At 39.1% G+C, this 27,555-nt stretch overlaps 1 protein-coding gene across 3 annotated transcripts in view; it reads left to right on the top strand.

The window, feature by feature from the left end:
- The window catches only part of brpf1 (bromodomain and PHD finger containing, 1), a 56,121-nt gene that overhangs the window by 7,370 nt on the left and 21,196 nt on the right, over nt 1-27,555 (top strand). For 2 of the 3 annotated variants that reach the window (XR_012102200.1, XM_073072801.1), the window contains exons 3-9: nt 9,229-9,385; nt 10,768-10,899; nt 17,103-17,231; nt 17,353-17,665; nt 21,266-21,577; nt 23,853-24,143; nt 25,136-25,283. Coding sequence is in view for 2 of the 3 variants with exons in the window: in XM_073072801.1 (XP_072928902.1) it covers nt 9,229-9,385; nt 10,768-10,899; nt 17,103-17,231; nt 17,353-17,665; nt 21,266-21,577; nt 23,853-24,143; nt 25,136-25,283 (1,482 nt within the window). In the remaining variant the exon portion in view is untranslated. The remainder of the gene's footprint in view (nt 1-9,228; nt 9,386-10,767; nt 10,900-17,102; nt 17,232-17,352; nt 17,666-21,265; nt 21,578-23,852; nt 24,144-25,135; nt 25,284-27,555) is intronic. The other variant, XM_073072802.1, reaches the window with a different exon arrangement.

The following is a 27,555-nucleotide window of genomic DNA, read 5'->3' as shown; positions in this document are numbered from 1 at the left end:
CCAGGACCTCCACACTCAAACACAGTTCCTTTCCCCAAGCAGTGGGCTAATCAACACCTCCACCCACTTGCCTACCTCACTACTCCCCCAACTACCACTACTTTATCATTTCCTGTCAGTCACCTTATGTACTGACACTCCTCTGCCGAATGTCACTTTATGGATATATAATCAATCTATGTAGATAAGCTATCTTGCATATTTGTATTTATTGTGTGTTTTGCTTTCATTATTATTGTGATCTTTGTTTTGTGCTGCATCGGATCCGGAGTAACAATTATTTTGTTCTCCTTTACATTTCTAGAATGGTAATGGCATTAAGTAATCTGCAATTTAAACCTTAAATCATCATCTTTCTATTTCAAAGTTCAGAGTTGAAAGTAAATGTATTATTAAAGTACACTTATGTCACCATATGCAACCCTGAGATTCATTTTCTTGTGGGCATACTCAATAAATCCATAATAAAAAAAACCATAATAGAATCAGTGAAAGACCACACCACTGGGTGTTGAACCAGTGTGCAAAAGACAACAAACTGTAAATAATAAAAAAAGAAAATTATACTTTTCTGTAGACCTGCGATCTTAGACCTCAAGTTGTATCTCTTACTGCCCTGGCCTCAGCGTTATTTTTGTTTCCCACCTTTTCATTTTAAGTTGTATGTTAAACTTTCATTGATCAAACCTGGGGCTCGGTGTCAGATTTCATTGCATTACACTCTTGTTTCAGATATTTTTTTACTTTACCCATGCTATATAAATAGATACTTTAATTAATTTGAATTGAGGATAAAATTAACATTTATAGTTTGTATTGTGCAAGAAATGATGCATTTATATATGTAAAGAAGTACTGCTTTCTTGAATTTATGATTGCATCTATAATAATGTTAATTGGGGTTATATTGTTGAGAGTTTCAAATTGGAGCAGGGAGAATGATACTTCAGAGGTCCTTTTTTAAAAAAAAATCATCGGGATAGTTTTTAAATTTAGGATTAGGAGCCATTGGAAAGCTGTTGGCACTGAGGACCTTTTTCACACGGTTTCTTATGGATATTTGAAAGACCGGTTGTAGACTGTGGATCAGTGCTGGCAGGGCATTGACAATAATTTCATGTTCCATTGAGTAAGGTTTGAAATATTTTTGAGAGCTTTACTGATGTTTGTCTCTCCATGAGATAAATGCTGTGGATGCTTAGAAACAAGGATAAGCTCAGTCTCTTGTCTGATTTGTTTAATGCACACCATATTAATGGACCTTGATCTGGTGATGATTTAGTGAACAAGTTCTTGAGAGGAAGAAAGTTGTCGGGTGCTGTTACTCAACCTTCTAACTTGAATGCTGTACGTTTGCTGGCTAATGTTTCCACTGGCAGCTCTCTGCCATCTTACATATTTGATTTGTTCTATCTTGCAGTCTTCTGATTATCAGATTAAATGGAGCAGCCTGTTTAGGGAGTGATGTTGAGAGCCAGCGGGAGATGATGTGCAGGTTGCTGATATTGGTGAAGTCATCTAGTGAGGCTCAATAATCTTGACAGTTGTTTGTCCTCATGGACTAAAGGAATGAAGTACTTTATTTATTTATTTATTGAAATAGAGCATGGATTAGGCCCTTCTAGTCCTTCAAGCTGTGCTGCACAGCAACCCCAGATTTAACCCTAGCCTAATCATGGGACAATTCACTATGACCAATTAGCCTACTAAGCAGTACATCTTTGAATTATGAGAAGGAATTATGAGAGGAAACCCATACATTCCATGGGGAAGACGTACAGACTCCTTACAGATAATGTTGGAATTGAGCTCTGAACTCAGACACCCTGAGCTGTAGTTGTTGTGCTGACTGCTGTGCTACGATGGTGCCCAACTGGAGCATATTGTCTGGTGCTCTATGATGATACTGGTTCGTAGCTAGGGGAAGAGTGAGGCCTAGAATTTGAATTAATGCTCTGTTATTTGAAAGTTTATGATTGTGAGCTCATTATTTAGCTACTTTTAATTAGATTGAGTGTTTTTTACTTACCTTAAGAAAGTGAATACAGCTTTTAGTAAATCATTTAGCCACGTATTTCCTAATCATGTTGCTGCATGCATCTTGCTTAATTAGTTTGCAACTTTCTCTTGTTTCATCACATACAGTTCCTCCCTGTGCTTTGGATTAGAATAATCTAATGAATGTGCTGTGTAATCCTACATAAATAAGCATAAAACATTGTTGAGGAGACCGTTAAAAAACAATGGGAGTGCACAAGCTAATATCCATATGGAAAGAATAAACCTGTTGCAGAGCACTGAGATTTTACCTATTTGGTGATCTAACACTCTCTTCTCATTTAATAAATTTGCTTTGTTGTTCTACCTGCAAATCATGGTGCTTGTTACTTTCAAAAAGGTGAAAAATGCATTTGGCTTCCAATCATTATCTTTATAACAATTTTAAAAATGCATATTTTAACTGAATATCTTTTATTTCCTGAAAGGAATGAAAGGCTGTGCAGTCTTTCTTTGAGTAAGAAACACTCATTCTCATCCAAAGTGATTAATTATCCGCAACAGTTAACCTTGATGATAAGTGGCATTTCATTTATCCAGCTAATGTGCAGCTGTTTTCCACTTTCTAACCTGAGGTGTGACATATACTTAAGCATTATAAAAGATTCTCTTGTGAGACTGACTTAAAAAAATACATGGTGGGGAAAAAGAAGTAATTGTCAAAATGTTGTAATTGTGGGTTAATCTCCATATTGAATATTGAAATGCCTGGATAGAGTGGATGTGGAGGGAATATCTCCTACACTGATCTAGGACCAGTGGGCACAGCTGTAGAAATGATTAGAGATGAGGGGGAATTTCTTTAGCCAGAAAGTGGTGAATCTGTGGAATTCATTGCCAGAGAGAGCCATGGATAAGATACCAAGTTATTGGGTATATTTGAAGTGGAGTTTGATAGGTTCTTGAGGAGTAAGGGCATTAAAGGTTATGGGGAGAAGACAGGAGAATGATTTGAAAGGGTTAGTAAATCAGCCATGAACGAATGGTGGAATAAACTCGATAAGCCAAATGGCCTAATTCAACTCCTGTGTCTTATGGTGTTATAATTCAAGGTTTGACAGTATCCAAGTTTTGTTTTGACACATGGTGTCTCATAACGGCAGCGTTCATTATTAAGCACCCCCCCCAGCACCCAGGACATGCCCCTTTCTCACTGTAACCATTAAGCAAGAGCTACAGAAGCCTGATGATGGCACGCACTCAGCAATTCAGGAACAGCTTCTTGCCCTCTGCCATCTGATTCCTGAATGGACATTGAACCCGTGACCACTATCTCACTTTTTTACTATATTATTTCTGTTGCATGATTTTTAATCTTTTCGACATATGTATACTGTAATTGATTGATCTATTTATTATTTGATTTCCTCTTCTACTTATGTATTGCATTGAACTGCTGCTGCTAAGTTAACAAATTTCATGACATATGTCAGTGGTGGCGTAGTGGAATCAACGCTGGACTTCAGGATAAGAGGTCCTGAGTTCGAAACTGGCTAGCTCCCTTGCATGCTCTCCATCTGTGCCTGGGTTGAATGTCGAGCTAGCAACTCGACCTCGTTAAAAAAAACCTGGATGAGCCTCCCAAGACACGCCATACGATGAGCAATCACCAAAAAGATCAGTGTGTGTGCCCTGACTCCTCCATCAGGAGTTAAGGGCACATGCGTGCGCGTACCCACACACACACACACATGTATCAGTGATAATAAACTTGATTCAGATTCTGGTAGGAAGGGGTAGATTGATAATGCTCGTAGGAAAACTGATGAGTAAAAGTCAGTGAAATAAAGCAAAGTGTTTTTCTTTTAGAAAGAAGTGAATCCAGTGATGCTGTACTGCAGGCAGTTGTTAATCGTACATTGATTTGTGAAATATTAAATCAACTTGGTATAACAAAATAGGATCCTCTACATCTGAGCCCTGGTATTCATTAAATTCAGTTTTTGGTTACATTAATCTCTTGTACCTTTTTACATGCTGAGACCAACTCAGTCCATTATTGGAGATATTCTGAGGAGTAATGGACGCCACACATAAGGAAGACATACTTTGACTTTGGAGAGAATGCAGCCTTGAAATGATGCCTTGAATTTATTTTAAGTTATGAGAGGATTAAGTGCTGTGTTCTTTGTAATTAAGAAGATTAATTTGTGATTTGATTGAACTTTCCAAAACATTGATGGAACTGCTACCATAGATCTCGGAATCTTGGACTGGGGGCAGTCTAAACTTCCCTTCTAATGCTGCAGTAGAAAAGCATTGTTAGCCCCAAAGCATGTAAACATTTAGACCTGTTTTCTGCAAATGGCCAGTAAGTTTTCTTTTCCATTTTAAATCTGAGATAGATTATTTGTTAACTAAATATATAAAAGTTGTCACAATTATGCATGTTCCAGTTGAAAGGCTTTGAGTGGCTAACTGGCCAGTTACTATGGACCTTTTGCTTTTACTAGCTGTATGTTAAATCTTAACAATACTTGGAGAACACTTAAAAGAAAATATGTACACGAAATTCTGCAGATGCTGGAAATCCAGATCAATGCACAGAAAATACTGAAGGAACTCAGCAGGTCAGGCGGCATCAGTGGAAGTGAATGAACAGTTGACGATTTGGGCTAAGACCCTTCTTCAGGACTGGAAAGGAAGGGGAAAGATGCCAGAATAAAAAGGTTCTGGAAGGGGAACGAGGACTAGCTAGAAGGTGATTAGATGATGCCATTTAAGTGGGAAAGGTAAAGGGCTGGAGAAGAAGGAAAGTGGTTTGAAAGGCTCAAACTCCCTTTCTAAGATTTAGTGCAGTATTACCAATGTTATGGACAGACTTAACTTTTGGTCATAAAATGATTCATGCCGTAGATGTGGCTTATAGTTTTAACTACAAATCTGAACATCTAGGTTCTACCTTTCTATGACCTTTAAGTCTTTTTGTGAAATATGTTCTCCGAGTGTGTATGCAAATAGTTCTAGTGCTTTAATCAGCTAGTGTAGTTGCCTTTAGAACAGGCGTTGTGTATAGTATAATAGAGATTGAAATAAATGAAGCACTTTAGAAAGCCTGTTAAAATTATTAATATTAATCTTTTAAAAACATTTGAAAAGTAACATCATTTCTAAATAAGACATAGGAGCAGGACTTGGCTACTTGGCCCGTCAAGTCTGCTCTGTCATTCAGACATTCCTGATTTGTTATCCCTCTCAACCCCATTCTCCCGCCTTCTCTTCTTAACCTTTGCAGTTTTAGTATTATTAGAGTAACAATTTAGTATCCAAATGCTGATGTGTACATCAGGTCTGCGAGGATTTCAAAACATATCGTGCAACATTGTGTCTAGCTGGCACCAAGCTTGCATGAGACGTTTTCTGTATAAACATCTCACTGCTACTAAGTTGTAAAACGTCATTTGCTGCTTCATTTGGCAGTTAAGATAATCATTATGTATCTTTTTATTATAAGTGGGGTTTAAAGACTTGAGGGGCGTCACTGCACGTGTGTGGCAACAACATTCTTGCAAGTGCCAACTTGAGCAGGCACCCAATAGGTTTGCCACCTCTACTGCAGAAGATGATTGTGAGCTTCTCCCTGAACCACAGAGTCTATTGGCCGTAATTATCTATGGTACGATGTTTACTTTGGTATTTGGTAAAAAGTTTTTGGTGATGCGTTTGATATCAAAATATGCCAGAAAGAAAAAGTATGAAGAAGAGAGATACAGAGCTTGTACTATTGGCAAAAGCCTGCTTTGACAGTAAATTATAATGTAGAAGCTGAAGCACAGGTCTCAATTGTGACAATTTCCTCAAAGGTTCTTCCAGTGATAGTTCAATTAAAAAGGACATCATTGCAGAAGATAGATTCTCTATTAATTGCCAGAAGTTGTATGGAATCGGAAGTGCCTTTAGATTTCAGGAAATTTTCATTGTTTACCCTTGTATATATGCCATGTTCTTAATGTAAACACTACAAGAAATAGGTTTGAAATATTGGATCCAACATCACCTAGATGAGGAGGAAACCTTAAAATATAATTCTTTTTAGAGAAAACATAGTTTAAAAAGCGATGAAATGCTAGGTCAAGTAGTGTCTGCTGAATTAACGTTTCAACTCTACATCAACATGAGAAATAGAGATATGCCAAGCTTTAAGAGTCAAAGGGGAGGGAGGATGCAGGACCAAAGAAAGTGCTGAATAGGATAGATGGAACAAGAAATTAAGTGATAAAAGAGATAATGGGACACAGCAAAAGGAATAACAAAATTATTGTAATCTCTGTTTAGTCCAGAAAGCGCGGCACAGTCCTGAGGAGACATTGGATCGCGTAGAGGGAGAGAGACTTTAAAAGCGAGAGGGGGCTGTTGGCACATTTTGCATGCCACAGTTCCTGAGGAGACATTGGATCGCGTAGAGGGAGAGAGACTTTAAAAGCGAGAGGGGGCTGTTGGCACATTTTGCATGCCACAGTTCCTGAGGAGACATTGGATCGCGTAGAGGGAGAGAGACTTTAAAAGCGAGAGGGGGCTGTTGGCACATTTTGCATGCCACAGTTCCTGAGGAGTCATTGGATCGCGTAGAGGGAGAGAGACTTTAAAAGCGAGAGGGGGCTGTTGGCACATTTTGCATGCCACAGTTCCTGAGGAGACATTGGATCGCGTAGAGGGAGAGAGACTTTAAAAGCGAGAGGGGGCTGTTGGCACATTTTGCATGCCACAGTTCCTGAGGAGTCATTGGATCGCGTAGAGGGAGAGAGACTTTAAAAGCGAGAGGGGGCTGTTGGCACATTTTGCATGCCACAGTTCCTGAGGAGACATTGGACTGAGCATAATTAAGCACTTGGCAAAGACCAATAAAAAGAAGTGAGGTCTAAGCAGAGCAGCCGTTATGTGGGAGGGACAGTTTTGGAGTGGAGAGTTGAAGCTTTGGCTCTTCAAGGCTTAGGAAAGATATAGGTCATAGGTAGATTTTTTTTGTTATTTTTTCTTTCTTATTGCACAATTAGTGCAGTGGAGGTGCCAGACAAGATACTGGAGTGCACCTCTTGCAGGATGTAGGAAGGCAGGTTGACCTCCATTATCCCTGACAACTACACCTGTAAAAGTGCATCCAACCACAGTTTCAAACAGACCATGTTAAGAATTGGAGTTGGGTGAGCTCTGGATCATTCAAGAGGCTAAGGGGTTGATGGAGACAGCATATAAGGAAGCTAGTTACACCCAATGCGCAGGACACAGGTAAATGGGTGACCATCAGGAAGAGAAAGGAAATAGGTAGTCAGTGCAAAGTATCGCTGTGGCTGTTCCCCTCTACAACAGGTATACCGCTTTGGGTTACTGTTTGAGGGTGCAGGGATGACCTAGCAGCAGAAAGCTACAGTGATCAGGTCTTTGGTACTGTGTCTGGCTCTGCGGCTCAGATGGGAAGGCGGGAGAAGAGGTGAGCTGTAGCAATAGGGGATTCATTGGTTAGGGGAATAGAAGGGAAGTTCTGTTGGATGTTAATTTACTCCCAGATGCCAGAATGATGGACATCTTGGATTGAGTCTACAGCATTCTTCAGTGCGAGGGTGTGAAACCAGAGGTTGTGGGCCACGTTGGTACCAGTGACGAGGGTAGGATGGATGATAAGGTCCTGCAAAGTAAATTCAGGGAGTTAGGTGCTAAGTTAAAGCTCAGAGCCTCCAGGGTTGCGATCTCAGGATTGCTACCTGTACCACGAATGAGTGAGGCCTCAAATAGGAATATCATACTGTTTAATATGTGGCTAAAGAGTTGGTGCAGGAGGGAGGACTTCAGAATTTTGGATCATTGGGCTCTCTTTCAGGGAAGGTGGGAACTGTACAGAAGGTACGGTTTGCAGCTGAACTGGAGGGGGGAGCAATAGCGGGAAAGTTATTGCTAGTACGGTGGTGGGGGTGGGTTTAAACTAGAGTTGCAGAGGAATGGGAGCCAGGGTGCTAGAGCAGATAGAATGGTTGTGAAAAAGGATGTTGTTAAACCTACATGCAAGATCAGGAATCCAGATGTTGAGCATGGTGGGACTAATGTTCTGAGCTGTGCATATTTCAATGCAAGGAGTACTGTAGGAAAGGTGAATGGGTTTAGGGCATGGATCAGCAAGTGGAATTAAGACATTAGTGAGACCTGATTGTAGAAGGGGCAAGACTGGCAGCTCAATGTTCCAGTGTTCTGTTGTTTTAGATGTGATTGAGCGAAACAGATTAAAGAGAGAAGGGTGGCATTACTAGTCAGGGAAAATATCACAGCAGTGCTCAGTCAGCACAGACTGAAAAGCTCATTTAATGTAACTTTATGGGATAAATTGAGGAATAAGAAAGGTATGACCATGTTAATGGGATAATATTATTGACCACCCACAGTCTGCGGGATTTAGAGGTGCAACTTTGTAGTGGGGTTGCGGACTGTTGCAAGAAACATTAAGTTGTGATAGATGATTTTAACCTTCCACATATTGACTGGGGTTCCCATACTGTAAAAGGGTTAGATGGGAAAGAGCTTGTTCAGAAAAGTTTCCTTAATCAGTACATAGAGTCCCACTTAGAGATAGGAAATCTAGTATCGCACTACTAGGGAATGAGAAAGGGCAGGTGACAGAGCTTGTGTAGGGGAACACTTTGTATCTAGTGATCATAATGCCATTAATTTCAGGGTAGTTATGGAAAATGACAGGTCTGGTCTTCAGGTTGAGATTCTGAATTGTCTGAGATCTGAGGAAGCATTAGAATTAACCACATTGGGGGTCAGGAGTCGCACATAGGCCAAACTGGATGGAAGGCCATTGGTGAATCGCACAACATTTTACAATGGTCTGATAGTTTCATTATTGCCATTTCTGAAACCAGCATTTTGAATTTCAGAAACACTTAATTGAATATGAATTTCCCAGTAAGTGTGATGAGATTTTGAATTTGTGTGAAATAATCTTCCTCTGAGAATGGTGAATCTTATCAGTAGTTAGCTCAGCCTCATGCTCAAGGCACCACGAGATATGCACCCTGAAATTTCACATCTATTCTTTTGGCAGTCTAGTCAAAAGGAGTATACTTATTTTATGATCACATCTCACTGATATTATATAAAAATTATAGTACTACATCTTATGCAAGATGTCATTACTAACAGAAATAAATTACATTACATCTTGATCTTTATTTTTAGATTAAGCAAGATAACAGGTCAACTATCAATTCAACGTAAGAGCCAATTCATGCAGCGACTTCATAGCTATTGGACTTTAAAACGACAGTCAAGAAATGGTGTCCCACTCCTTCGGAGGTTACAGTCCCATTTGCAGTCTCAACGGAATGCAGAACAGGTATGCCTAGGCTTTATGTACATAAGCAGCAAACATATGGTTGTTGTCTGGTACTGACAGTTTGAAAAGTAGAATAAGGACCTAATAAACTGGACAAACTATCTTGCCAGTCTTGCAGCTCGAGTTGATCATGTGCTGCAGTGGATTCTGGTTAATTGGGACCAGTACATTTTGGCCCAGTTAAGTAGCTGCCTCAATTAGCTGAAGTTTCTTGGAAATAGTTTTAAAAAAATGTAAAAAAGACAGACTACAGTTTAACAGAGTAAAACTTACGTAATTAAATGAAATACAGAACAAATTAGAACACTCTCAATATAACTACAGTGCTATAAAACTGTATTAATTTCTAATAGTTATCGATGGAGGAATTCATCCAGTGTACACTGCCACGTTCTTTTGATTGATGGAAATTGGACAAAATCAGCGCAGCCACCTATTGCAGATAATGGACTATCTTCATACAATGCTTTCAACGATTGCATCCCCCAAATCTTTATTTTCTTTGTAACATTCAAGATGATTGTCAATATCTTCAAATTCTTAATTGTGCTTAATTCTTAATTCTTGTTGAAATAGTGAAATTATTTCTTTTTCACCCCTGGCCGTTTCTGGCATCTCCAAGCCTGCATACTTGAAACTGCAGTGAGCAAATAATTCTGAATTGTCTTACTGCTTATTTCTCGCCAACCATCAGTGACAAAAATCACTGCTTTTTGAACACAAGCACATGCAACTGACTATTTAAAAATTGGTTGCTCTAAGCGCAGTGTAGTGTCTAACATCTACACAAGTGCACGTGACTGACACTAGTTATAAACTGCTGGCAACAATCTCTTGTCCTAATTAAGTGGCATAGTGTCCCAAATCAACAAAGGGAATCCTGGCTATTTTCTCAATTAGATTTTGTTCTTTAAGTGGCTGCCCTGATTAACCAATGGCCCAACTAACCAGAATCCATTATACTTGTTATATGTAATATTACATTAACAAACAAAAAGTTTTGATGCTTATTTAGAACAAATACAGATTTAGATAATCTTCCTCTGAACCCTATTGCAAAGGCAGTAACAATTCATATGGAGATGATAAACACAAGTGATTCTGCAGATTCTGGACATCCAGAGTAACACATACAAAATGCTGAAGGAACTCAGCAGGCCAGGCAGCATTTATGGAAAGAAATAAAGTGTCCATATTTCAAGCCAAGATCCTTCATCATATGGAAATACCCATGCTTAATTCTTCTCACTTCCTCTTCCCTCATTTGATGACAATCACTACCACAACAAAGTATGCTAAAACTGATTTTGTGATCCACTTATCCATTTGTTTGCTTAAACAAGAAACAAGAAAGTATTTAAAACACCTTTTTTTATTTTTAGAGAGAATCAGAGGAGAAAAATTGTGCACTAAAAGAGCAGCTGAAATCATGGCAGCGACTACGGCATGACTTAGAAAGAGCACGGCTCCTGGTGGAGCTAATTCGGAAAAGGGAAAAACTAAAGCGTGAGGAGGTTAGACGACTCTTGAAATTTCATTTTAAAACCTGCCACTGGTGGTAATGGATTGTATATTTCAGTTATTGTGCTGTGTGATTAGTTTCATTTTGAATTTAAAATTATATGCATCTTCACAGATTACACACCCAGTTTCAAAATGGGTCAACTGTCGGTAGATGGACTCCTGCTCAATTTTGTATAATGCTGCTAATGTCTGAGCACTACAGAGATATATTTATTAATGAAAGGCCAAGTAGTTTAAGCCTCTTCCTTTTAAAAGTGAAGGCTGAGAGAGATGGTTTTAAAAAGACAGGAGCAGGCTAAGTTGCAGAGCAGACCAACACCAAAGGCTATATATGAAAAGTGCAGAGTACAAAATCAATTGAGTGTGAAATTTAGGAGTACTTCTTTGTCCAAAGTGGTGAACGTAGGGACCAAGTTCAAGTTAAGTTTATTGTCGTTCAATAGTACACATGTCTACCACCAAACAAAACAACGTTCCTCTGGACCAAGGTGTACAACACAGTACATATATCTCACACACATAAAGTAATATTATCACAAATAAATTAACAAATAGTAAGGTACATTTACAATAAAAGCTAAAAGAAAACAGTATTATACAACCGGTGCTTCATAAGTGATACCACCTGGGTGGTGGCAGTGAGTTCAGTAGTCTTATGGCCTGGAGAGGAAGAAGAAGTTTCTCATCCCAATGGTCTTTGTCCTTGTGCTACACTAGCTCCTCTCTGATAGTAGTGGTCAAAGAGATTGTTGGACAGATGGGAGCATTTGGAATAAGATGGATGAACCCATGGTACGATTAGAGATTGGTTGCTATGCCATTGTGGGCATCACTTAGTTGTGGCTGAAAGAAGTCCATAGCTGGGAGCTTATCATCAAAGGATATACTTTGTATCAATAGGTCAGGCAGGAAGGCATAGGTGATGGTGTGACTCTTGTTAGTAACAGATGGAATTATGAGAATCATCTAGGCCTCCAAATATGTAGTTGAGATTGCAAAGGGAGTTGGAAAAGGCATGTAATAAGGGTAATGTCACAATTGGAATGGGTACTTCAATATGCAAGGGGATTGGGAAAATTGCATTGGTGTCGGATCACAAGAGGGAATTTGTTGAATGCCCTTGAGATGGCTTTTTAAAGCAGCTTGTGCTTGAGCCTGCTAGAGGAAAGGCTGTTTTAGATTTGGTGTTATGTAGGGAGCTTAACGTAAAGGAACTCTTAGGAGACAGTGATCATAACGTGATTGAATTCATGCCACAATGTGAGAGGAGAAGCATCGTCACATATATCAGTATCACAATAGAATAAAGGGCATTACAGAGACATGAGAGAGGAGCTTGCCCAGGTGGATTGGAGGAGGATACTGGTGGGGATGACAGCAGAGAGAGGTGGCTGAAGTTTCTGGGAATAGTTTACAAGGCACAGGATATATATGCCCCACAGAAGAAGTAGTTCTCAAATGCAGAGCTATGCAACCATAGATGACAAGGGAAGTTAAGGACTGCATAAAAGCCAAGGAAAGGGCGTATAAGGTAGCAAAAGGGAGTGGGAAGTTGGATGATTGGGAAGCTTTTAAAAGGCAACATAAAAAGCTATAAGAAAGGAAAAGATTAAATATGAGGGCAAACGAGCTAATAATTTAAAGCAGGATACTAGAAGTTTTTCAGTTATATAAAGAGTAAAAGGGAGGTGAGAGTTGATATCTGACCACTGGCAAATGATGCTGGTGAAGTAGTAATGGGGGACAAATAAATGGCAGATGAATTTAGTGAGTACTTTGCATCGATCTTCACTGTGGAAGACACTAGCAGTGTGCCAGAGATCCGTGAGTATCAGGGAGCAGAAGTGAGTGCCATTGCTATTACAAAGGGGAAAAAGTGCTAGGCAAATTCAAAGGTTTTAAGGTGGATAATGGACCAGAAGGACAACATTCCAAACTTCTGAGAGAGGTTGCTGAAGAGCTAACGGATGCATTGGTCATGATCTTTCAAGAATCACTTTATTCTGGCAAAGTCCTAGAGGACTGGAAAATTGCAAATGCCACTCCACTCTTTAAGAAGGGAAGAAGGCAAAAAGAAGGAAGTTCTCGGCCAGTTATCCTAACCTCAGTGGTTGGGAAATCTGTAAATGGAAACTTACCTGACAAATCTGTTAAGAGTTCTTCGAGGAAGTAACAAACCGGGTGGACAGAGGAGAGGCTGTAGATGTCATTTGATAAGGTGCCACAGATGAGGTTGCTTAATAAGATAAAATTCTTTGGTGTTACAGGAAAGATACTTCATGGATAGAGGAATGGCGGACAAGTGGGAAGCATTAAGTGGGAATAAAGGGGGCCTTTTCTGGCTAGCTGCCAGCGACTAATGTTGTTCCTCAGGGGTCAGTATTGGGACCGCTACTTTTCACGTTGTTTGTCAATAATTTAGCTAATGGAATTGATGGCTTTGTAGCAAAATTTGCAGATAATACGAAGATAGGTGGACGAGTAGGTAGTACTGAGGAAGCAATGCAATTGCAGCAGGCTTAGACAAATTGGAAGAGTATGCAAAAACGTGGCAGATGTATGATAATACATTTTGGTAAAAGGAACTATTATCTGACTGGGGAGAAAATTAAAACTTCCAAGATGCAAAGGGACTTGGGAGTCCTTGTGCAAGACTTCCAGAAGGTTAATATTCAGGTTGAGTGTGATAGAGAAGGCAAATGCAATGTTGGCATCTATTTTAAGTGGAATAGAATATAAAAGCAAGGAGATAATGCTGAGGCTTTATTAGACACTAGTCAGGGCACACGTGGAGTATTGTCAACAGTTTTGGGCCCCATATCTCAGAAAAGATGTGTTGTCTTTGGAGAGGGTCCAGAGGAGGTTCATGAGGATTATTCTGGGAATGAAAGGGTTAACGTATGAGGAGCATTTGGCAGTTTTGGGCCTGTACTCTGGAATTTAGAAGAATGCCGGTGGGGGGGGGGGGGGGGAGGGATCTCATTGAAACCTACCAAATGTTGAAAGGACTAGATAAGCAAGGTGTGGAGAGGATGTTTCTTCTGGTGGGGGTATCTGGAACTAGAGGGCATGGCCTCAAAATTGAGGGGTAACCTTTTAGAACAGAAGTAAGGAAAAATCTTTGTAGCTAGAGTACATGGAATCTATAGAATGTGCTGCCATAGACAGCTGTGGATGTCAAGTCTGTGGGTGTATTTAAAGCCGAAGTTGGTAGTTTCCTGATTAGTAAGTGCATCAAAGGATATGGCAAGAAGGCAGGTGTATGGGGTTGAGTGGGATTTGGGATTAGCCATGATGAAATGGCAGACCAGACTCGATTGGCTGAATGGCCTAATTCTGCTCCTATATCTTATTGTCTTCTGGAAGAGATCATTGACAATAAAAATTACCACTAGCAATAGTTGCAAAAAATAATGGAAGGCGAACTGAGCTAAATGAGTAAGAAATGAATTGTGGCATTTACTGTTAGAATTAGATGGTAGTGAAGGAAGACTCATCAATTGCATAAGAATCACTGTAAACTATATTTTACTGTGGATCTCATTTGTATCAGATCATTTGCTTAAATGACTAGTTGGCAGAGGATCCTGTGTGGAAATGCATCTTTCAATCCAGCATTATTGTTTGATCATCGTTGTCATCCAGCATTTTCTACTCACTGCTCTTTTATGTTGCAATGTCTGCAATATTCATGGTAAATTTTGAACTATATTTTGTTGTGATATCTAAGGAAGAAAAAGTGAATTTCTACTGCGTCCAAGCGGAGTGCCATCTAATGGTGGTATTTGGTTTTGCTAATTAACACTTGCTTTAAATTATTGACTAGTAAACAACATTTGGAGGTGAGATTGGCACAGGTAACCAAAGAGTGAACATGTTTATGTTTCTCTTTGCTGTGTAGATGTATTTTCCCTAAACAAAGTTGACTCATTTTGGCGGACTTTGAGGTTCATGCTGCACATTTTCCCGGATTCTGGTTGCTCTTTTTTGTGCTGTTTGTGAGCGGTTTGATTGGGGCGATCGATGCAGATTGGAGTGCTTTGACAAAGAATGGCCTTGTGACCTGCCATTAGCAAGCAGTGCAGTGGTGAACTGAACTAAACTGAATATTACTGGTTTGATTTTTGATATTCCACGTGTTGTTTGCTTGCTTTATGCCATTTGCACAATTTGTTCTTTTTGCAATGGGTGTTTGTTGTTTGAATGAGTTGCATGGTGTTTCTTTGTTTTGTGGTTGCCTGCGGGAGGCTGAATCTCAGAGCTGTATTCTGTATACGTACTTTGATAATAAATGTACTTTAAATCTTTGAATCTTTAATTACCAGTTCTTCAGTGGACATTAAGTACTTGCATAGATGGTCAGTTTAAGGCCTGTGTTAGGCATTCTCCCAGTCCTATCAACATATCATTGAATGTAACTAATGTGGCATGCTCTGAATTTAAAATCTGACGATATATCTGTTGTATGCCAATTTACCTCCTGGTGTTCCATTCAGACAATTGCCTGTCTGTTACTTTATCAGTCCTGTACCTACCTGAATGTATGTACCAAGTTGTATCTAGGCATTGGTGAAAGAGCATTTTGTTTTTAATCAGGAAATGGGGTGTATGCATTAGGTAGGGGTGTGGAATAATTTATTAAGGAAAACTTTCAAAGTATGTATGGATAGTTAAGCAAACTATTGTTTCAAGAGTATGATGGTAACCACCAGAAAACTCTTAAGATTTTGTCATGGGACTCTGTGAATTGAAAAATATACATTTATATATTGAAGATTAGTCTGTACTTTATACTAAAATTGTTAACATTATTTTACAAAGATGCAAGAATAAACTAATTTGGAAGAAGGTGGGCATTCATTATATGATTGAAAATCGAGACCCCACCAATACTGGAAGTCTGACATCAAAACACAAAATGCTGGAAATACTCAGCAGGACAGGCAGCATCTTTGAGGAGAAACAGAGAAGATTTTCTGATTAGAGGTCATGGGCCTGAAACATTAACTCTGTTTCTCTCTCCATAGATGCTGCCAGATGGTCTGATATCACTAGCATTTGCTCTTTTTTCTTGTTGTTTGACATCTATGTCAAGGATTTGGATAAAAAATGTACAAAGCATGGTTAGTAAGTTGGCAGATGACACCAAAATATATGGTATAATGAATGGAAAATGAAGAAGGCTATCAAAAAATTACAAGGGGATCTTGGATCAGCTGAGTATGGGAAATAGAGTTTAATTTGAATAAGTTCAACGTGATTCATTTTGGAAAATCAAATCCAGGTGGAAATTTCACAGTGAACAGCAAGACTGGGGAATATTGTAGTCCAGAGGAACCTTGAAGTAAAAGTACATGGTTTCCTGAAAATGGATCACAGGTGGACAGAGTGATGGATAAGGGCGTAGATTATAAAAGTTGGGAGCTCATGGTGCAGTTGCACAGGACACTAAGGAGGCTGTATTTGGTGTTTTGTATTCAGCTTTGGCTCCCCTGCAATAGAAAAAAAATGTTATTAAACTGGAAAGTGTACAGAAAATTTGCAAGGACACTGCCAGGACTTGAAGGACTGAGTTACAGGGAGAGTTTGACAGGCTAGGACTTTATTACTTGAAGCATAAGAGACTGAGAGATGATCTTATCAAAGTGTATAAACTTATTAAGGACATAAATAGGGTGAATGCACTTAGTCTTTTTGTGAGGGTGAGGGAACCAAGAACTAGTGGACACATTTTGAAGGTGAGAGTGGAAAGATTAGGAATTTAAGGGACAACTGTATTACACAAAGGATGATGTGTATGTGGAGTAAGCTGCTCAAAGAAAGAGCTTGAGGCATGTCCAAAAGTAGCTTTTAAAAGACAGTTGGACAAGTACATGTATTTGAAATGTGAATAAGGTTATGGGATAACACAGGTAAATGGGACTAGTTTAGATGGGCCATCTTGGTCAGTATAGATCCGTTGGGCTGAAAAGCCTGTTTGCATGTGTGTGACTCAATGCCAGCTTCAATTTTGAGCGAGAAGTAAGATTGCAATTTGAAACCTTTGATTAGGATGTTGAAAATAGTGTGCTACTACTACAGGATAAAGGGCATTGAATGCTTTTAAAGTGTACATTTGAATTAAAAGATTCACCCATTTTATTCATGGACATTCATTTCTGATTGATATCTTTCTGGTTTGGTTGTAACCCAGCTCAAGATACAGCAATTTGCTATGGAACTACAGCTAACTCCCTTCCTCATCCTCCTTCGTAAGACGCTAGAACAGCTCCAGGAGAAAGACACAGGAAATATTTTTGGTGAGCCTGTGCCTTTAAAAGAGGTATGTTGCTTGAAGACTAGTTAATATTTGGTGATACTGGTTTGAGCGAATTCTGAACTTCTGAATGTTAAAAGATTTTATCTGAAATTTAAGATTGATTTTCATTATAAATTATGGTCAGGTTCCAGATTATTTGGATCACATTAAAAAGCCAATGGACTTTCAAACAATGAAAAAACAACTTGAAGGCTATCAATATCGGACGTTTGACCAATTTGAGGAAGATTTTAATTTGATTGTGAACAACTGCTTGCAGTACAATGCGAAGGATACGATATTTTACCGTGCAGCAATCAGGCTACGAGACCAAGGAGGTGCGGTACTGAAATATGCTCGCAAGCAGGCAGAGAAAATCAGTTTTGATTATGAAACAGGGATGCATGTACCGGAGCCAGTGCCACCAGAAGACACTGGTCAACTATTCTGGGAAGAAGGTGGGTGCAATTTATTAATTATACCAATGAATGTATATTAGTTAAAAATCTCTGTTGGGGAAAGTTCAGCTTTTGTAACTTTTGAGTTTTAAATTTCAGTTATTTACAAAATTGTCCAATCAATTTTATTTTTTGTTTTACTTTGTAGCCCTGTTTTAAATTCTCAGGTCATTTCTTCACTTCTTAGCAGTTAGAAGATTGTACTTGTATGCAAAAGCCAAGAAAACAAATTCAGTGTTATAAATTAATTTTATCCTTCTTCTGTCCATCCTTTGATGGTGCTGCTTCGTGATGATATACCTTACTATGGAAAGCTGAAGTGAACTAGACATAGGTTTCACTTGTGGAGGTTAAATTATAGAGACTCATTTTGTCCTTATCAAATTTTGATGTGCAAATATTTTTTCCTCCCTTGTGCAAGGATCATGATGAAGTCCTGATGATGGGTCTTGGTCTGAAACCTCAACTTTTTATTCCTCTCCATAGATGCTGCTTGATCTGTTGAGTTCCTCCAACATTTTGTTTGTGTATTACAAGGCATGTCAAAAGCCTTTCTGCCATTATCACAAATGAGCTCATGCCTTATAGTTCAAACCCACACTGAGACCAGCTCAGTCAGCATGCACCAGAGGCCAAATCCAGGGCATTCCCCATATCCATAATTTTATGAGACTATTCATTAAATTTCAGGCTTAATTATTCAAGAGAATATTTCTTGATAGTAGCTTGACTCAGTTTGCAACATCATTAAATGAAATAATAAAAAAAATAATTTAAAGAACCAAATAGTATTACAAAACTGCATGATTGAATATTGAATTTTAAAGTAATTTTTTAGATACAGGTTTCCCCCGCAGTCCGAAGGTAGAGCGTTCCTATGAAACTGTTTGTAATCCGAAATGTCGTAAAGTGAAGAAGCAATTACCATTAATTTATATGGGAAAATGTTTTGAGCGTTCCCAGACCCAAAAAAATAACCTACCAAATCAAAGCAAATAACACATAAAACCTAAAATAACACTAACATATAGTAAAAGCAGGAATGATATAATAAATTTACACCCTATATGAAGTAGAAATATTGTAGGTACAGTGTAGTTTCACTTACCAAACTCGGGAAGGCAGCGAACCAAAGTCGATTTGGAGAAAAAACATCGGCACGTACACGCATGCACAAACAACTGCCCACACAAGGCTTCACTGTCATTGTAGTCTTTCTCGGGGTAAACATACATATAAAGCGGGCATCTTTTTTCGTAAAAGCGAAAATCCTCTTTGGTTAGCAAAAACAGGTACTAATGTAAGTCTTTCGTAACAGTGAGCTGTCGTAAATTGAACTTCTGAAAAGCGGGAGCCACCTGTATTTGGATTTTTGAAAAACATACCAATCTCCAAACCCCTCACTACATACGAAGGGTGATTGATAAGTTCGTGGCCTAAGGTAGAAGGAGGTAAGTATTTAACTTCAAACTTTATGCATTTTCACTCAAAGTGTTGGACTGTACGTGCATGTAACGAGAGCTGTCTAACACATCTCCTTCTACCTTCGGCCACAAGTTTATCAATCACCCTGCTGTGGACCACCTGGAGGTCCAAGACGGTCTCATTACATGCACATGCAGCTCAACTCTGAGTGAAAATGCAGAAAGTTTGACGTTAATAACTCATCTCCTTCTACCTTAGGCTACAAACTTATCAATCACCTCTGCTGTGGACCACTTCTACAAAGAAGGGATCCATATGCTCTGCGATTGCTGGACTAAGTGTGTATATGTAGGAGGGGACTATATTGAAAAATAAATGTGCTAGGTTTTCTAAAATTGACTCCTTCTACCTTAGGACACGAACTTATCAATCACCCCTTGTATATTCAATTAAAATGACTTTCAATATGGTCGCAGTGTTACAGATGTGTATGTGATTCAAGTTCTAGTCTATGATACTGACTTCAACCTTGACACTGAAGGAATGTGGTAATTAATATAACTATTCTAGACCAGAATTGGGAAGCTTGGCAAAGGTCTATAATTTCCTGCTGGAAGGGACTTGTGGATTATGCAAAAACAAGTTTAAATTTCCAGACTGATGTTGCTGTGCCCTACACGAGGAAATCTGCAGATGCTGGAAATTCAAGCAACACACACAAAATGCTGGTGGAACGCAGCAGGCCAGGCAGCATCTATAGGGAGAAGTGGTGTCGACATTTCGGGCCGGTACCCTTTGTCAGGATTAACTGAAAGGAAAGATAGTAAGAGATTTGAAAGTAGGAGGGGGAAGGAAAATGCGAAATGATAGGAGAAGACCGGAGGGGGTGGGATGAAGCTGAGAGCCAGACAGGTGATTGGCAAAAGGGATACAGAGCTAGAGAAGGGAAAGGATCATGGGACGGGAGGCCTAGGGAGAAAGAAAGGGGGAGGAGAGCACCAGAACCAGAGGGAGATGGAGAACAGGCAGAGTGATGGGCAGAGAGAGAAAAAAAACTAAATATATCAGGGATGGGGTAAGAAGGGGAGGAAGAGCATTAACAGAAGTTAGAGAAGTCAATGTTCATGCCATCAGGTTGGAGGCTACCCAGCCGGTATATAAGGTGTTGTTCCTCCAACCTGAGTGTGGCTTCATCTTGACAGTAGAGGAGGCCATGGATAGACATATCAGAATGGGAATGGGACGTGGAATTAATATGTGTGGCCACTGGAAGATCCTGCTTTCTCTGGTGGACTGAGCTTAGGTGTTCAGCGAAACGGTCTCCCAGTTTGTGTCGGGTCTCACCAATATATAAAAGGCCACACCGGGAGCACTGGACGCAGTATACCACACCAGCCGACTCACAGGTGAAGTGTCACCTCACCTGGAAGGACTGTCTGGGGCCCTGTGTGGTGGTGAGGGAGAAAGTGTAAGGGCAGGTGTAGCACTTGCAAGGGTTAAGTGCCAAGAGGGAGATCAGTGGGAAGGGATGGGGGGGCATTAATGTTTGGATGACAATTAAAAAGGTCAGGTGTTGGGACTGCAGGTGAGGGTCAGGCCATTTCAGTTCACTGCTCCACTCTGCACTAAACTAAGGGTCAGTAGATACACTCTTCTGTGGACTTCAGAATGCTATTTGCTTGCATGTAATTTGTTTGCATAATTTGTTATTTTTTTCCCCTTCACATTGGGTGTTTGACAGTCTCTTTTTATTAATTTTTGTGTTTCTTTGTTTCGTGACTGCCTGTCAGGAGACGGATCTCAAGGTTGTACAATGTATATATAATTTGATAATAAATGTACTTTGAACTTTGACACTTGCCGGCTGCCCAGCACAATCCTCATTGATTTCATTTGATGCAAACTACACATTTCACTGAATGTTTTGATGTTTGAATGTACATGTGACAAATAAAGCTAATTTATCTTTCTTTCTAAAAGTGCATTGTCGAAGACCTTGTGTTACTGCTTTATTAATCTTAACAGCTCGGCTTGAAGAATTTTGTTAATGTGGCTGAGTCACATCTTTACAGTACTATCCCTCACAGTTTTTGTTTTTCTTCCTAATTTCTTTCTGTCTTTCTCATTTTCTCCTGCACAAATAATGACTCTGTTTTGATCACTGTGTCTTAACAGAAGTAGATCGGCTGTTGGTCACTGAGAACAGATCACATATGCCATTGGAAGAACAATTGAAGGTACTTCTCAATAAACTGGACACCATGGGCTCCATTAAACAGAGCAATGGAAGGTCACGTCGGGCTAAGCTCTTGAGAAAAGAGGTTGCTATGATTCGACGGAAACTTGGTCAGCATAGAGAGCAAAATGCGGGATCAGAGCGGCATGGCATACCAGGTCGAGGGTCTACAGCCGGACTTAACCCATCGGGAAAAGATGGGCAGACGGACAGTGCTGCTGAGGAAAGCAGTAGCCACGAGACTGGAAAAGGTATGGATGAAAAGAGCCTTTTAATTATCCGCTTTATTCACCTGAATCTTCAGAGAAATAATTTTTTAAAAATTGGCTCAGGCTTCAAAAATGGTTTTGTGAATAGAAGCAAGAGCTACATTTGCTGTAGTTTGGCATGGAGACTACTTAGATTTTGAGAAGGCCAGTCTCTTGGGATTGAGTCTTGGAACTTGCAGGTAGTGCCTATAATACAGTATGTGACTCTAAAGGTTGCTTGTTTTTAATAGACTAGCATTCATCTCGTAAATTAAATGCCTGTTCCAGGTTAATACTTTGTAGTCTTTTTAAAAGCAAATGGCTTCTTCAGGTTTTTCACCTAATTTCAGATATTACATTTGATAGACATTGGCATATTTAACAACACATGCTAAAATGCTCATTCTCAGAGCTTTTCATGATTTAAAGTTTTCTAGTTTCGCTTTGAGGGAGCAGATATTTCACCATGTAAATAGAATGGAAGGACACGCATAGCTCTGCTGTTAATAAGGCAGATAACTTGCATTTGTGAATTGAAATTATACTCAACGTACATGTACTATTTAACAGTTATAAGATTTTAAAGTTTGGCAAGGGGATATGTTCTTGCAAAAGTTTGGGACATTATTTACAAATTGATTTTCAGGTTCATAACCACTGAATCGCAATGTTTGAGAGGGATTTTAAGAATTTATCTCAAAATCTGTATTAAAGGTAGGTTTTGATGATTTGGTTCATTGTTTAATCCAGGTTGCCACATTCATAGGCAGAGGAGGGTTTGATTTTGCATCTTCCTCATTAAGTGACTTCAAGTTTATTGTTATTTAACGGTATACGTGAAAACCGCCAAACGAAACAACATTCCTCCAGACCAAGGTGTACAACACAGTAAATTTAACTCACAACAGATAAAGTAGTATTACCACAAATTAATGAATAAATAATAAAATATATTCCAGAAGATTGACATTTATCATCAAGTGCATTAACAGCACAAGTTTTAAAAAGTAAACAGTATAACGCTACTGGCTGATAAGTTTTGAGTCTTGGGTAGGTGACATGGAGTTCAGTAGTCTCACTGATTGGGGAGGAAGTTGTCCTTGTCCTTCATCATCCATGTCACACTTAGATACTGTTGTCCTTCAAGGGAAGCAGAACACTGGAAGCTTTCCTTACCTTTGTTCTTGAATGAGTTCCTTGTTTTGATGCAGGCTTTAATCCATTTGCTGTTGAAGTTGAGTGTTGAAATACAGCTGAGTTCTGTTGCATATCAGTGAGTCTTGTAAGATGACTCTCTGGTTAAAGTGGATCCTACAATTTAGCTGCAGACTGCTGGTAGTGCTTGTGAAATTAAGTTAACACTTGTTTGCTCTTGGCACCAAACTTCTGTAGGTCACTCCACAGTATGTTGTGGCAAACTTCCTTTCCACAGGAGATCACTTTGAATATTATTGCGGGCATTTCACTGGACAGCTGGCAGTAAATTTGAATGATTTTTTTGATAATTTTCTAGAATTTTTTTCCCTTTGTAACTCCATATTGAATCAAAATATTACTGGTTTTGGATGACATCACCGGACTTTCGTAGAAACTTTTGCCATTATATGCTGTTGTGAAACAGGAATGTTGGCTCAGTTCTATCAAACAAGGAAAATGTTCAAATTTATCGTCATTCAACCATACACATGTATACAGCTAAATGAAACAAAGTTTCTCTGGAACTAAGGTGCGCAACACAGTACATATATCACATACAGCATATGGAATAATATTAACAGATACTTAAAATCTGTAGATGTATAAGTTGACACAAAGGGCATATACAACATAGCATTAAATATACAACTGTATAATTCTAATGGCACTGCCATAAATAATATGTACTGGGTAGTATCAAGGCATTCAGAAGTCTCCCACCCTGGGGGAAGAAGCTGTTACCCAGCCAAACAGACCTTGTTCCTACTGTAGTACCTTCTGCCTGATGGTAGAAGGTCAAAGAGATTGTGGGATGGATGGGAGGAATCCATGACTATGCTAAGGACTCTGTAAGCACAGCACTTCTGGTATAATGATCCTCACAGCAGTCCTCACAATCTATTGCAGGGTCTTGTTGTGTAGATTTTTTTTTCAAAAGAATAATAATTTTGGAAGCTTTTACAAATTACTACTTAGTCAATCAAAGTTGATTGTACGATTTGAAATTTCACCTCAAAGATCACAAATCTTTGGCTTTAACTTGATTGCCTTCAACTACTTTGCCTTAATCTTTCCTCTGCAGGTCTTGGCACTACTTCCTCGTCAGCATCAGCGGCAGAAGTTGGTAGACGGACGAAGTTCCTTTTCACTGCAAAATCCAAAAATAAGTGTGTAGGTTTGCCTAAACGGCCAGGGCGACCACCAAAACATCGTGAATTTCAGGTCCCGCCAAATCAGAACAGCAGTCCTCAGAATCCTGCAGCAGCAACCCAAACTTTGACAAGGTCCAACCAGCCAAGGAAGCGAGGCCGTAGTCCGAGCACCACCTCTGAAAGTGATAGTGATAAATCAGCTGGTGACAACGCACACATAGGTAAAGAAGGTCCTTGTTTCAAATGCTTCAAGCAGATGTTTGTTTCAATGCTAAATGTATGAATGCCTGAAGGTAATCTTGATTAAATAGTTTTGTCTTAATGGGTCAACAGCCTAAAATGTTAGTCTGCATTCATAGTAGAGAGGTAGAACATTTTAAAATTTATTTTATGTTTCATTTCCTTCTGGGGGATGTATTGTTGAATCAGCATTTTCATGGGCAGAATTTGAACCGGTTCTCAATTCCCTTTGTGATGGATTTCTGAGAGGCTCTCACCACTTAGTGTCTTCCACTGTGGTTGGAGCTGCCTCACATGACAGTGAGCCATGTAGTTCCCATCTAAAGCATACTTCTGTTTGTTTCAGCCTAGCTTCTTGTGAAGCTAAACAAGATGACTATAATTTGGTGTAAATTGGTAACCCGTTGTTAGTGCCTGGATTATTTCACAAATGAAAACTGAAACCCGGACACCTCATTCTTCAGCTAATAATAAAAATGCTTATACTGAACCAACCAGACTCTACCCATTCTTGAAGTACATAAAGTTGACATTAAATGCAGAAGGCAGAAAACAGATGTGTTCTCTGATATCTAAAAGAAGAATACACAGAAGAAATCCTTAATGCTTAGCTTCTCATGTACTGTGAAATCTTTGTTTTTTTTCCCTTCAGTTCTCTTTACTTTTTTAACTCAAAGTGCTTATTTGATATTCTTAATATGGGAAGCACGTTATGGAATATTATTTTCCAAAAACTAGCTCATTTATTTATCAACACAGGTATGGGTATTGTAGAACCATGTGAGCAACTAAGAGGAAAAAGTCCACCAGTAATGAATCCTGATGAAGGATCTTGGTTTGAAATGTTGACTCTTTTTATTTTCATAGATGCTTCCTGACCTGCTGAGTTCCTCCTGCATTTTGTGTGTTACAGCAAAAATAAGTTGTGTGTTGAATATGATGGTAAATCTTTTCATTCTGCTTTGTTTTTCAGGGTTGCCAACAAATGGGTTTGATGGGGGGAGCCAACCTGTGAATGAAAGTTTCCGAGTGTATCGGAATGAACGAAGTCTACCACGTAGCAGTTCAGACACAGAGTCCAGTTCCAGCACAAGTAGCAGCGCAGCTTCAGATCGCACCAGGTAACGGTTTGTTTGTACATTCAGTACTGAGGTATTGGGTAATTGTGAAATTCAGCAACTTGCTTTGCCATTACACAGGAATTAAATCCAGTTCAAGTATGCAAGCATTTCCTCTCAACTCAATTGCAGACATAATACACAAATAGCATGAGCTGAATATAATGGCCATAAGTGTGCTACAGATAAATACATGAAATTCTCATTCAAAGCAATAGACCAAAACATTATGAACTTTGCCAGGAACAGAACTGTCAACAAGGTGCTTCCTCCACTCAGCATGTCCTGGACTTCTGTGTTTGCATGTTGCAATGCAGAAATGAAGGATGTACTGTTGGTCGGGTGTCTATTTACTTGTCTCGTACTCCATTGATGGATTTCCTGAGCTCCAGGGCCAGGCTGTGAGGTCAGATGTACTATATGTCACTGCTCAGCTGGTATTTCTAATGCTGAATGGAAAGGTTGGTGTTTTGAGGTTTTCTTCCATTGTTTAAATTAATTCAGATTCTATATTCAAGTGTTTGTGACGTAAAAGGCCGTATTTCATCATATGAGGGGCAGTTTTCCTCTTTGGAACTTCTTACAAGGTGACGGATAGAGAGCCTTTTAGACTACCTAGATAGATTCTTCCTAAATAAGAGGATATGAAGTTCCTGGTATATGCTGGAATGTGGTTAGTCTAATTACGAGGTTAACCATGATCTTATTAAATAGTGGAGAGGGCTCAGGAGTCAGAATGGCCAACTTCTATTTCAGGTAAAAGTTCATAAACAGAAGGTATTATAGTTAACAGACAAAATAAGATATCTAGTTATTCAGTTCATCAATGTTTTACTAATTTATTTAATGATGTGATTAGATGTATTATGAAGATGCTGTTAGTTGTTACAAATAAGCATATATTTTAAATGCACAGAATTCAAATTACCCTTGCACAGAGCAATACTCTCAGTAGCCATTGTATTAGGGGCTTCCTAATAAAGTAGCCACTGACTGTATGTTCGTGACTTTCTGCTGCTGTAGCCCATCCATTTCAAGGTTGTGCATTCAGAGACGCTCTTCTGCACACCACTGTTGTAATGCATGATTATTTGAGTTACTGTCACCTTCCTGTTAGCTTGAACAAGTCTGGCTGTTTACCTCTGACCTCTCTCTTTAACAAGGCATTTTCACCCACGGAACGACTGATCACTGGATTTTTTTTTTGTTTCTGTTTTTGCACCATTCACTGTGAACTCTAAGCGACTGTTGTGCATGAAGATCCCACGAGATCAGCAGTTTTTAAAATACTGCTGCTTGGCATCAAACCACCCTGTTTGGCATCAAAATCATTCCCGGCCAAAGGCACTTAGATCACATTTCTTCTTCATTCTGATGTTTGGTCTGTAAAACCACTGCATGTTTTTATGCATTAAATTGCTGCCACATGATTGGTTGATTAGATATTTGCATTAATGAGCTTGTGTACCTAATAAAGTGGCCACTGAGTGTATAATACAAAGGAGTGGAAAGTGAAAAATACTGTTACAGTGTATTATTGATGGACTCCAATGTTAACAATATATTAACGATGCAATCTATTAATGACGTAGGCTGAGTCACAATGCTAATTACTTCATGTAATATTACTTCTCTATGGCAGAAAAGCTAATCATTGAGTTATAGTGGTTTTTCCTTCCATGCAATCATTGCATGGCTGGATTAATATGGGAAGGGCAAATTAGTTTAAATTTAGTCTTTGTATCTCAGCATATTACTGCAGATTTCATGAAAGCAGCACTTTGTGCTATTCAGTGTAAGCTTGTAGAAGTAATGTGTATTTTCATATTTTCTTACAATGTGTGAGGAACATTTGATGGCTCTGGGCCTGTACTCACTGGAGTTTAGATGAATGAAGGGAGATCTCATTGAAGCCTATTGAATAGTGAAAGGCCTAGATGTGGAAAGGCTGTTCTAGGACCAGAGGGCACAGCCTCAGAACAGAGGGACATCTATTTAGAACAGAGGTCAAGAGGAATTTCTTTTCCCAGAGAGTGGTGAATTTGTGGATTTCATAGCTACAGGTGACTATAAAGGCCAAGTCATTGTATATACAAACCCCATTTCCAGAAAAGTTAGGATATTTTCCAAAATGCAATAAAAACAAAAATCTGTGATATGTTAATTCATGTGAACCTTTATTTAACTGACAAAAGTACAAAGAAAAGATTTTCAATAGTTTTCCTGACCAACTTAATTGTATTTTGTAAATATACACAAATTTAGAATTTGATGG

This window comes from Hemitrygon akajei, chromosome 19 (genome assembly GCF_048418815.1).
Source record: "Hemitrygon akajei chromosome 19, sHemAka1.3, whole genome shotgun sequence".
Taxonomy (NCBI): Eukaryota; Metazoa; Chordata; class Chondrichthyes; order Myliobatiformes; family Dasyatidae; genus Hemitrygon; species Hemitrygon akajei.
The sequence above is the reverse complement of the archived record's forward strand: the minus strand, read 5'-3'. Positions and strand labels throughout refer to the sequence as shown.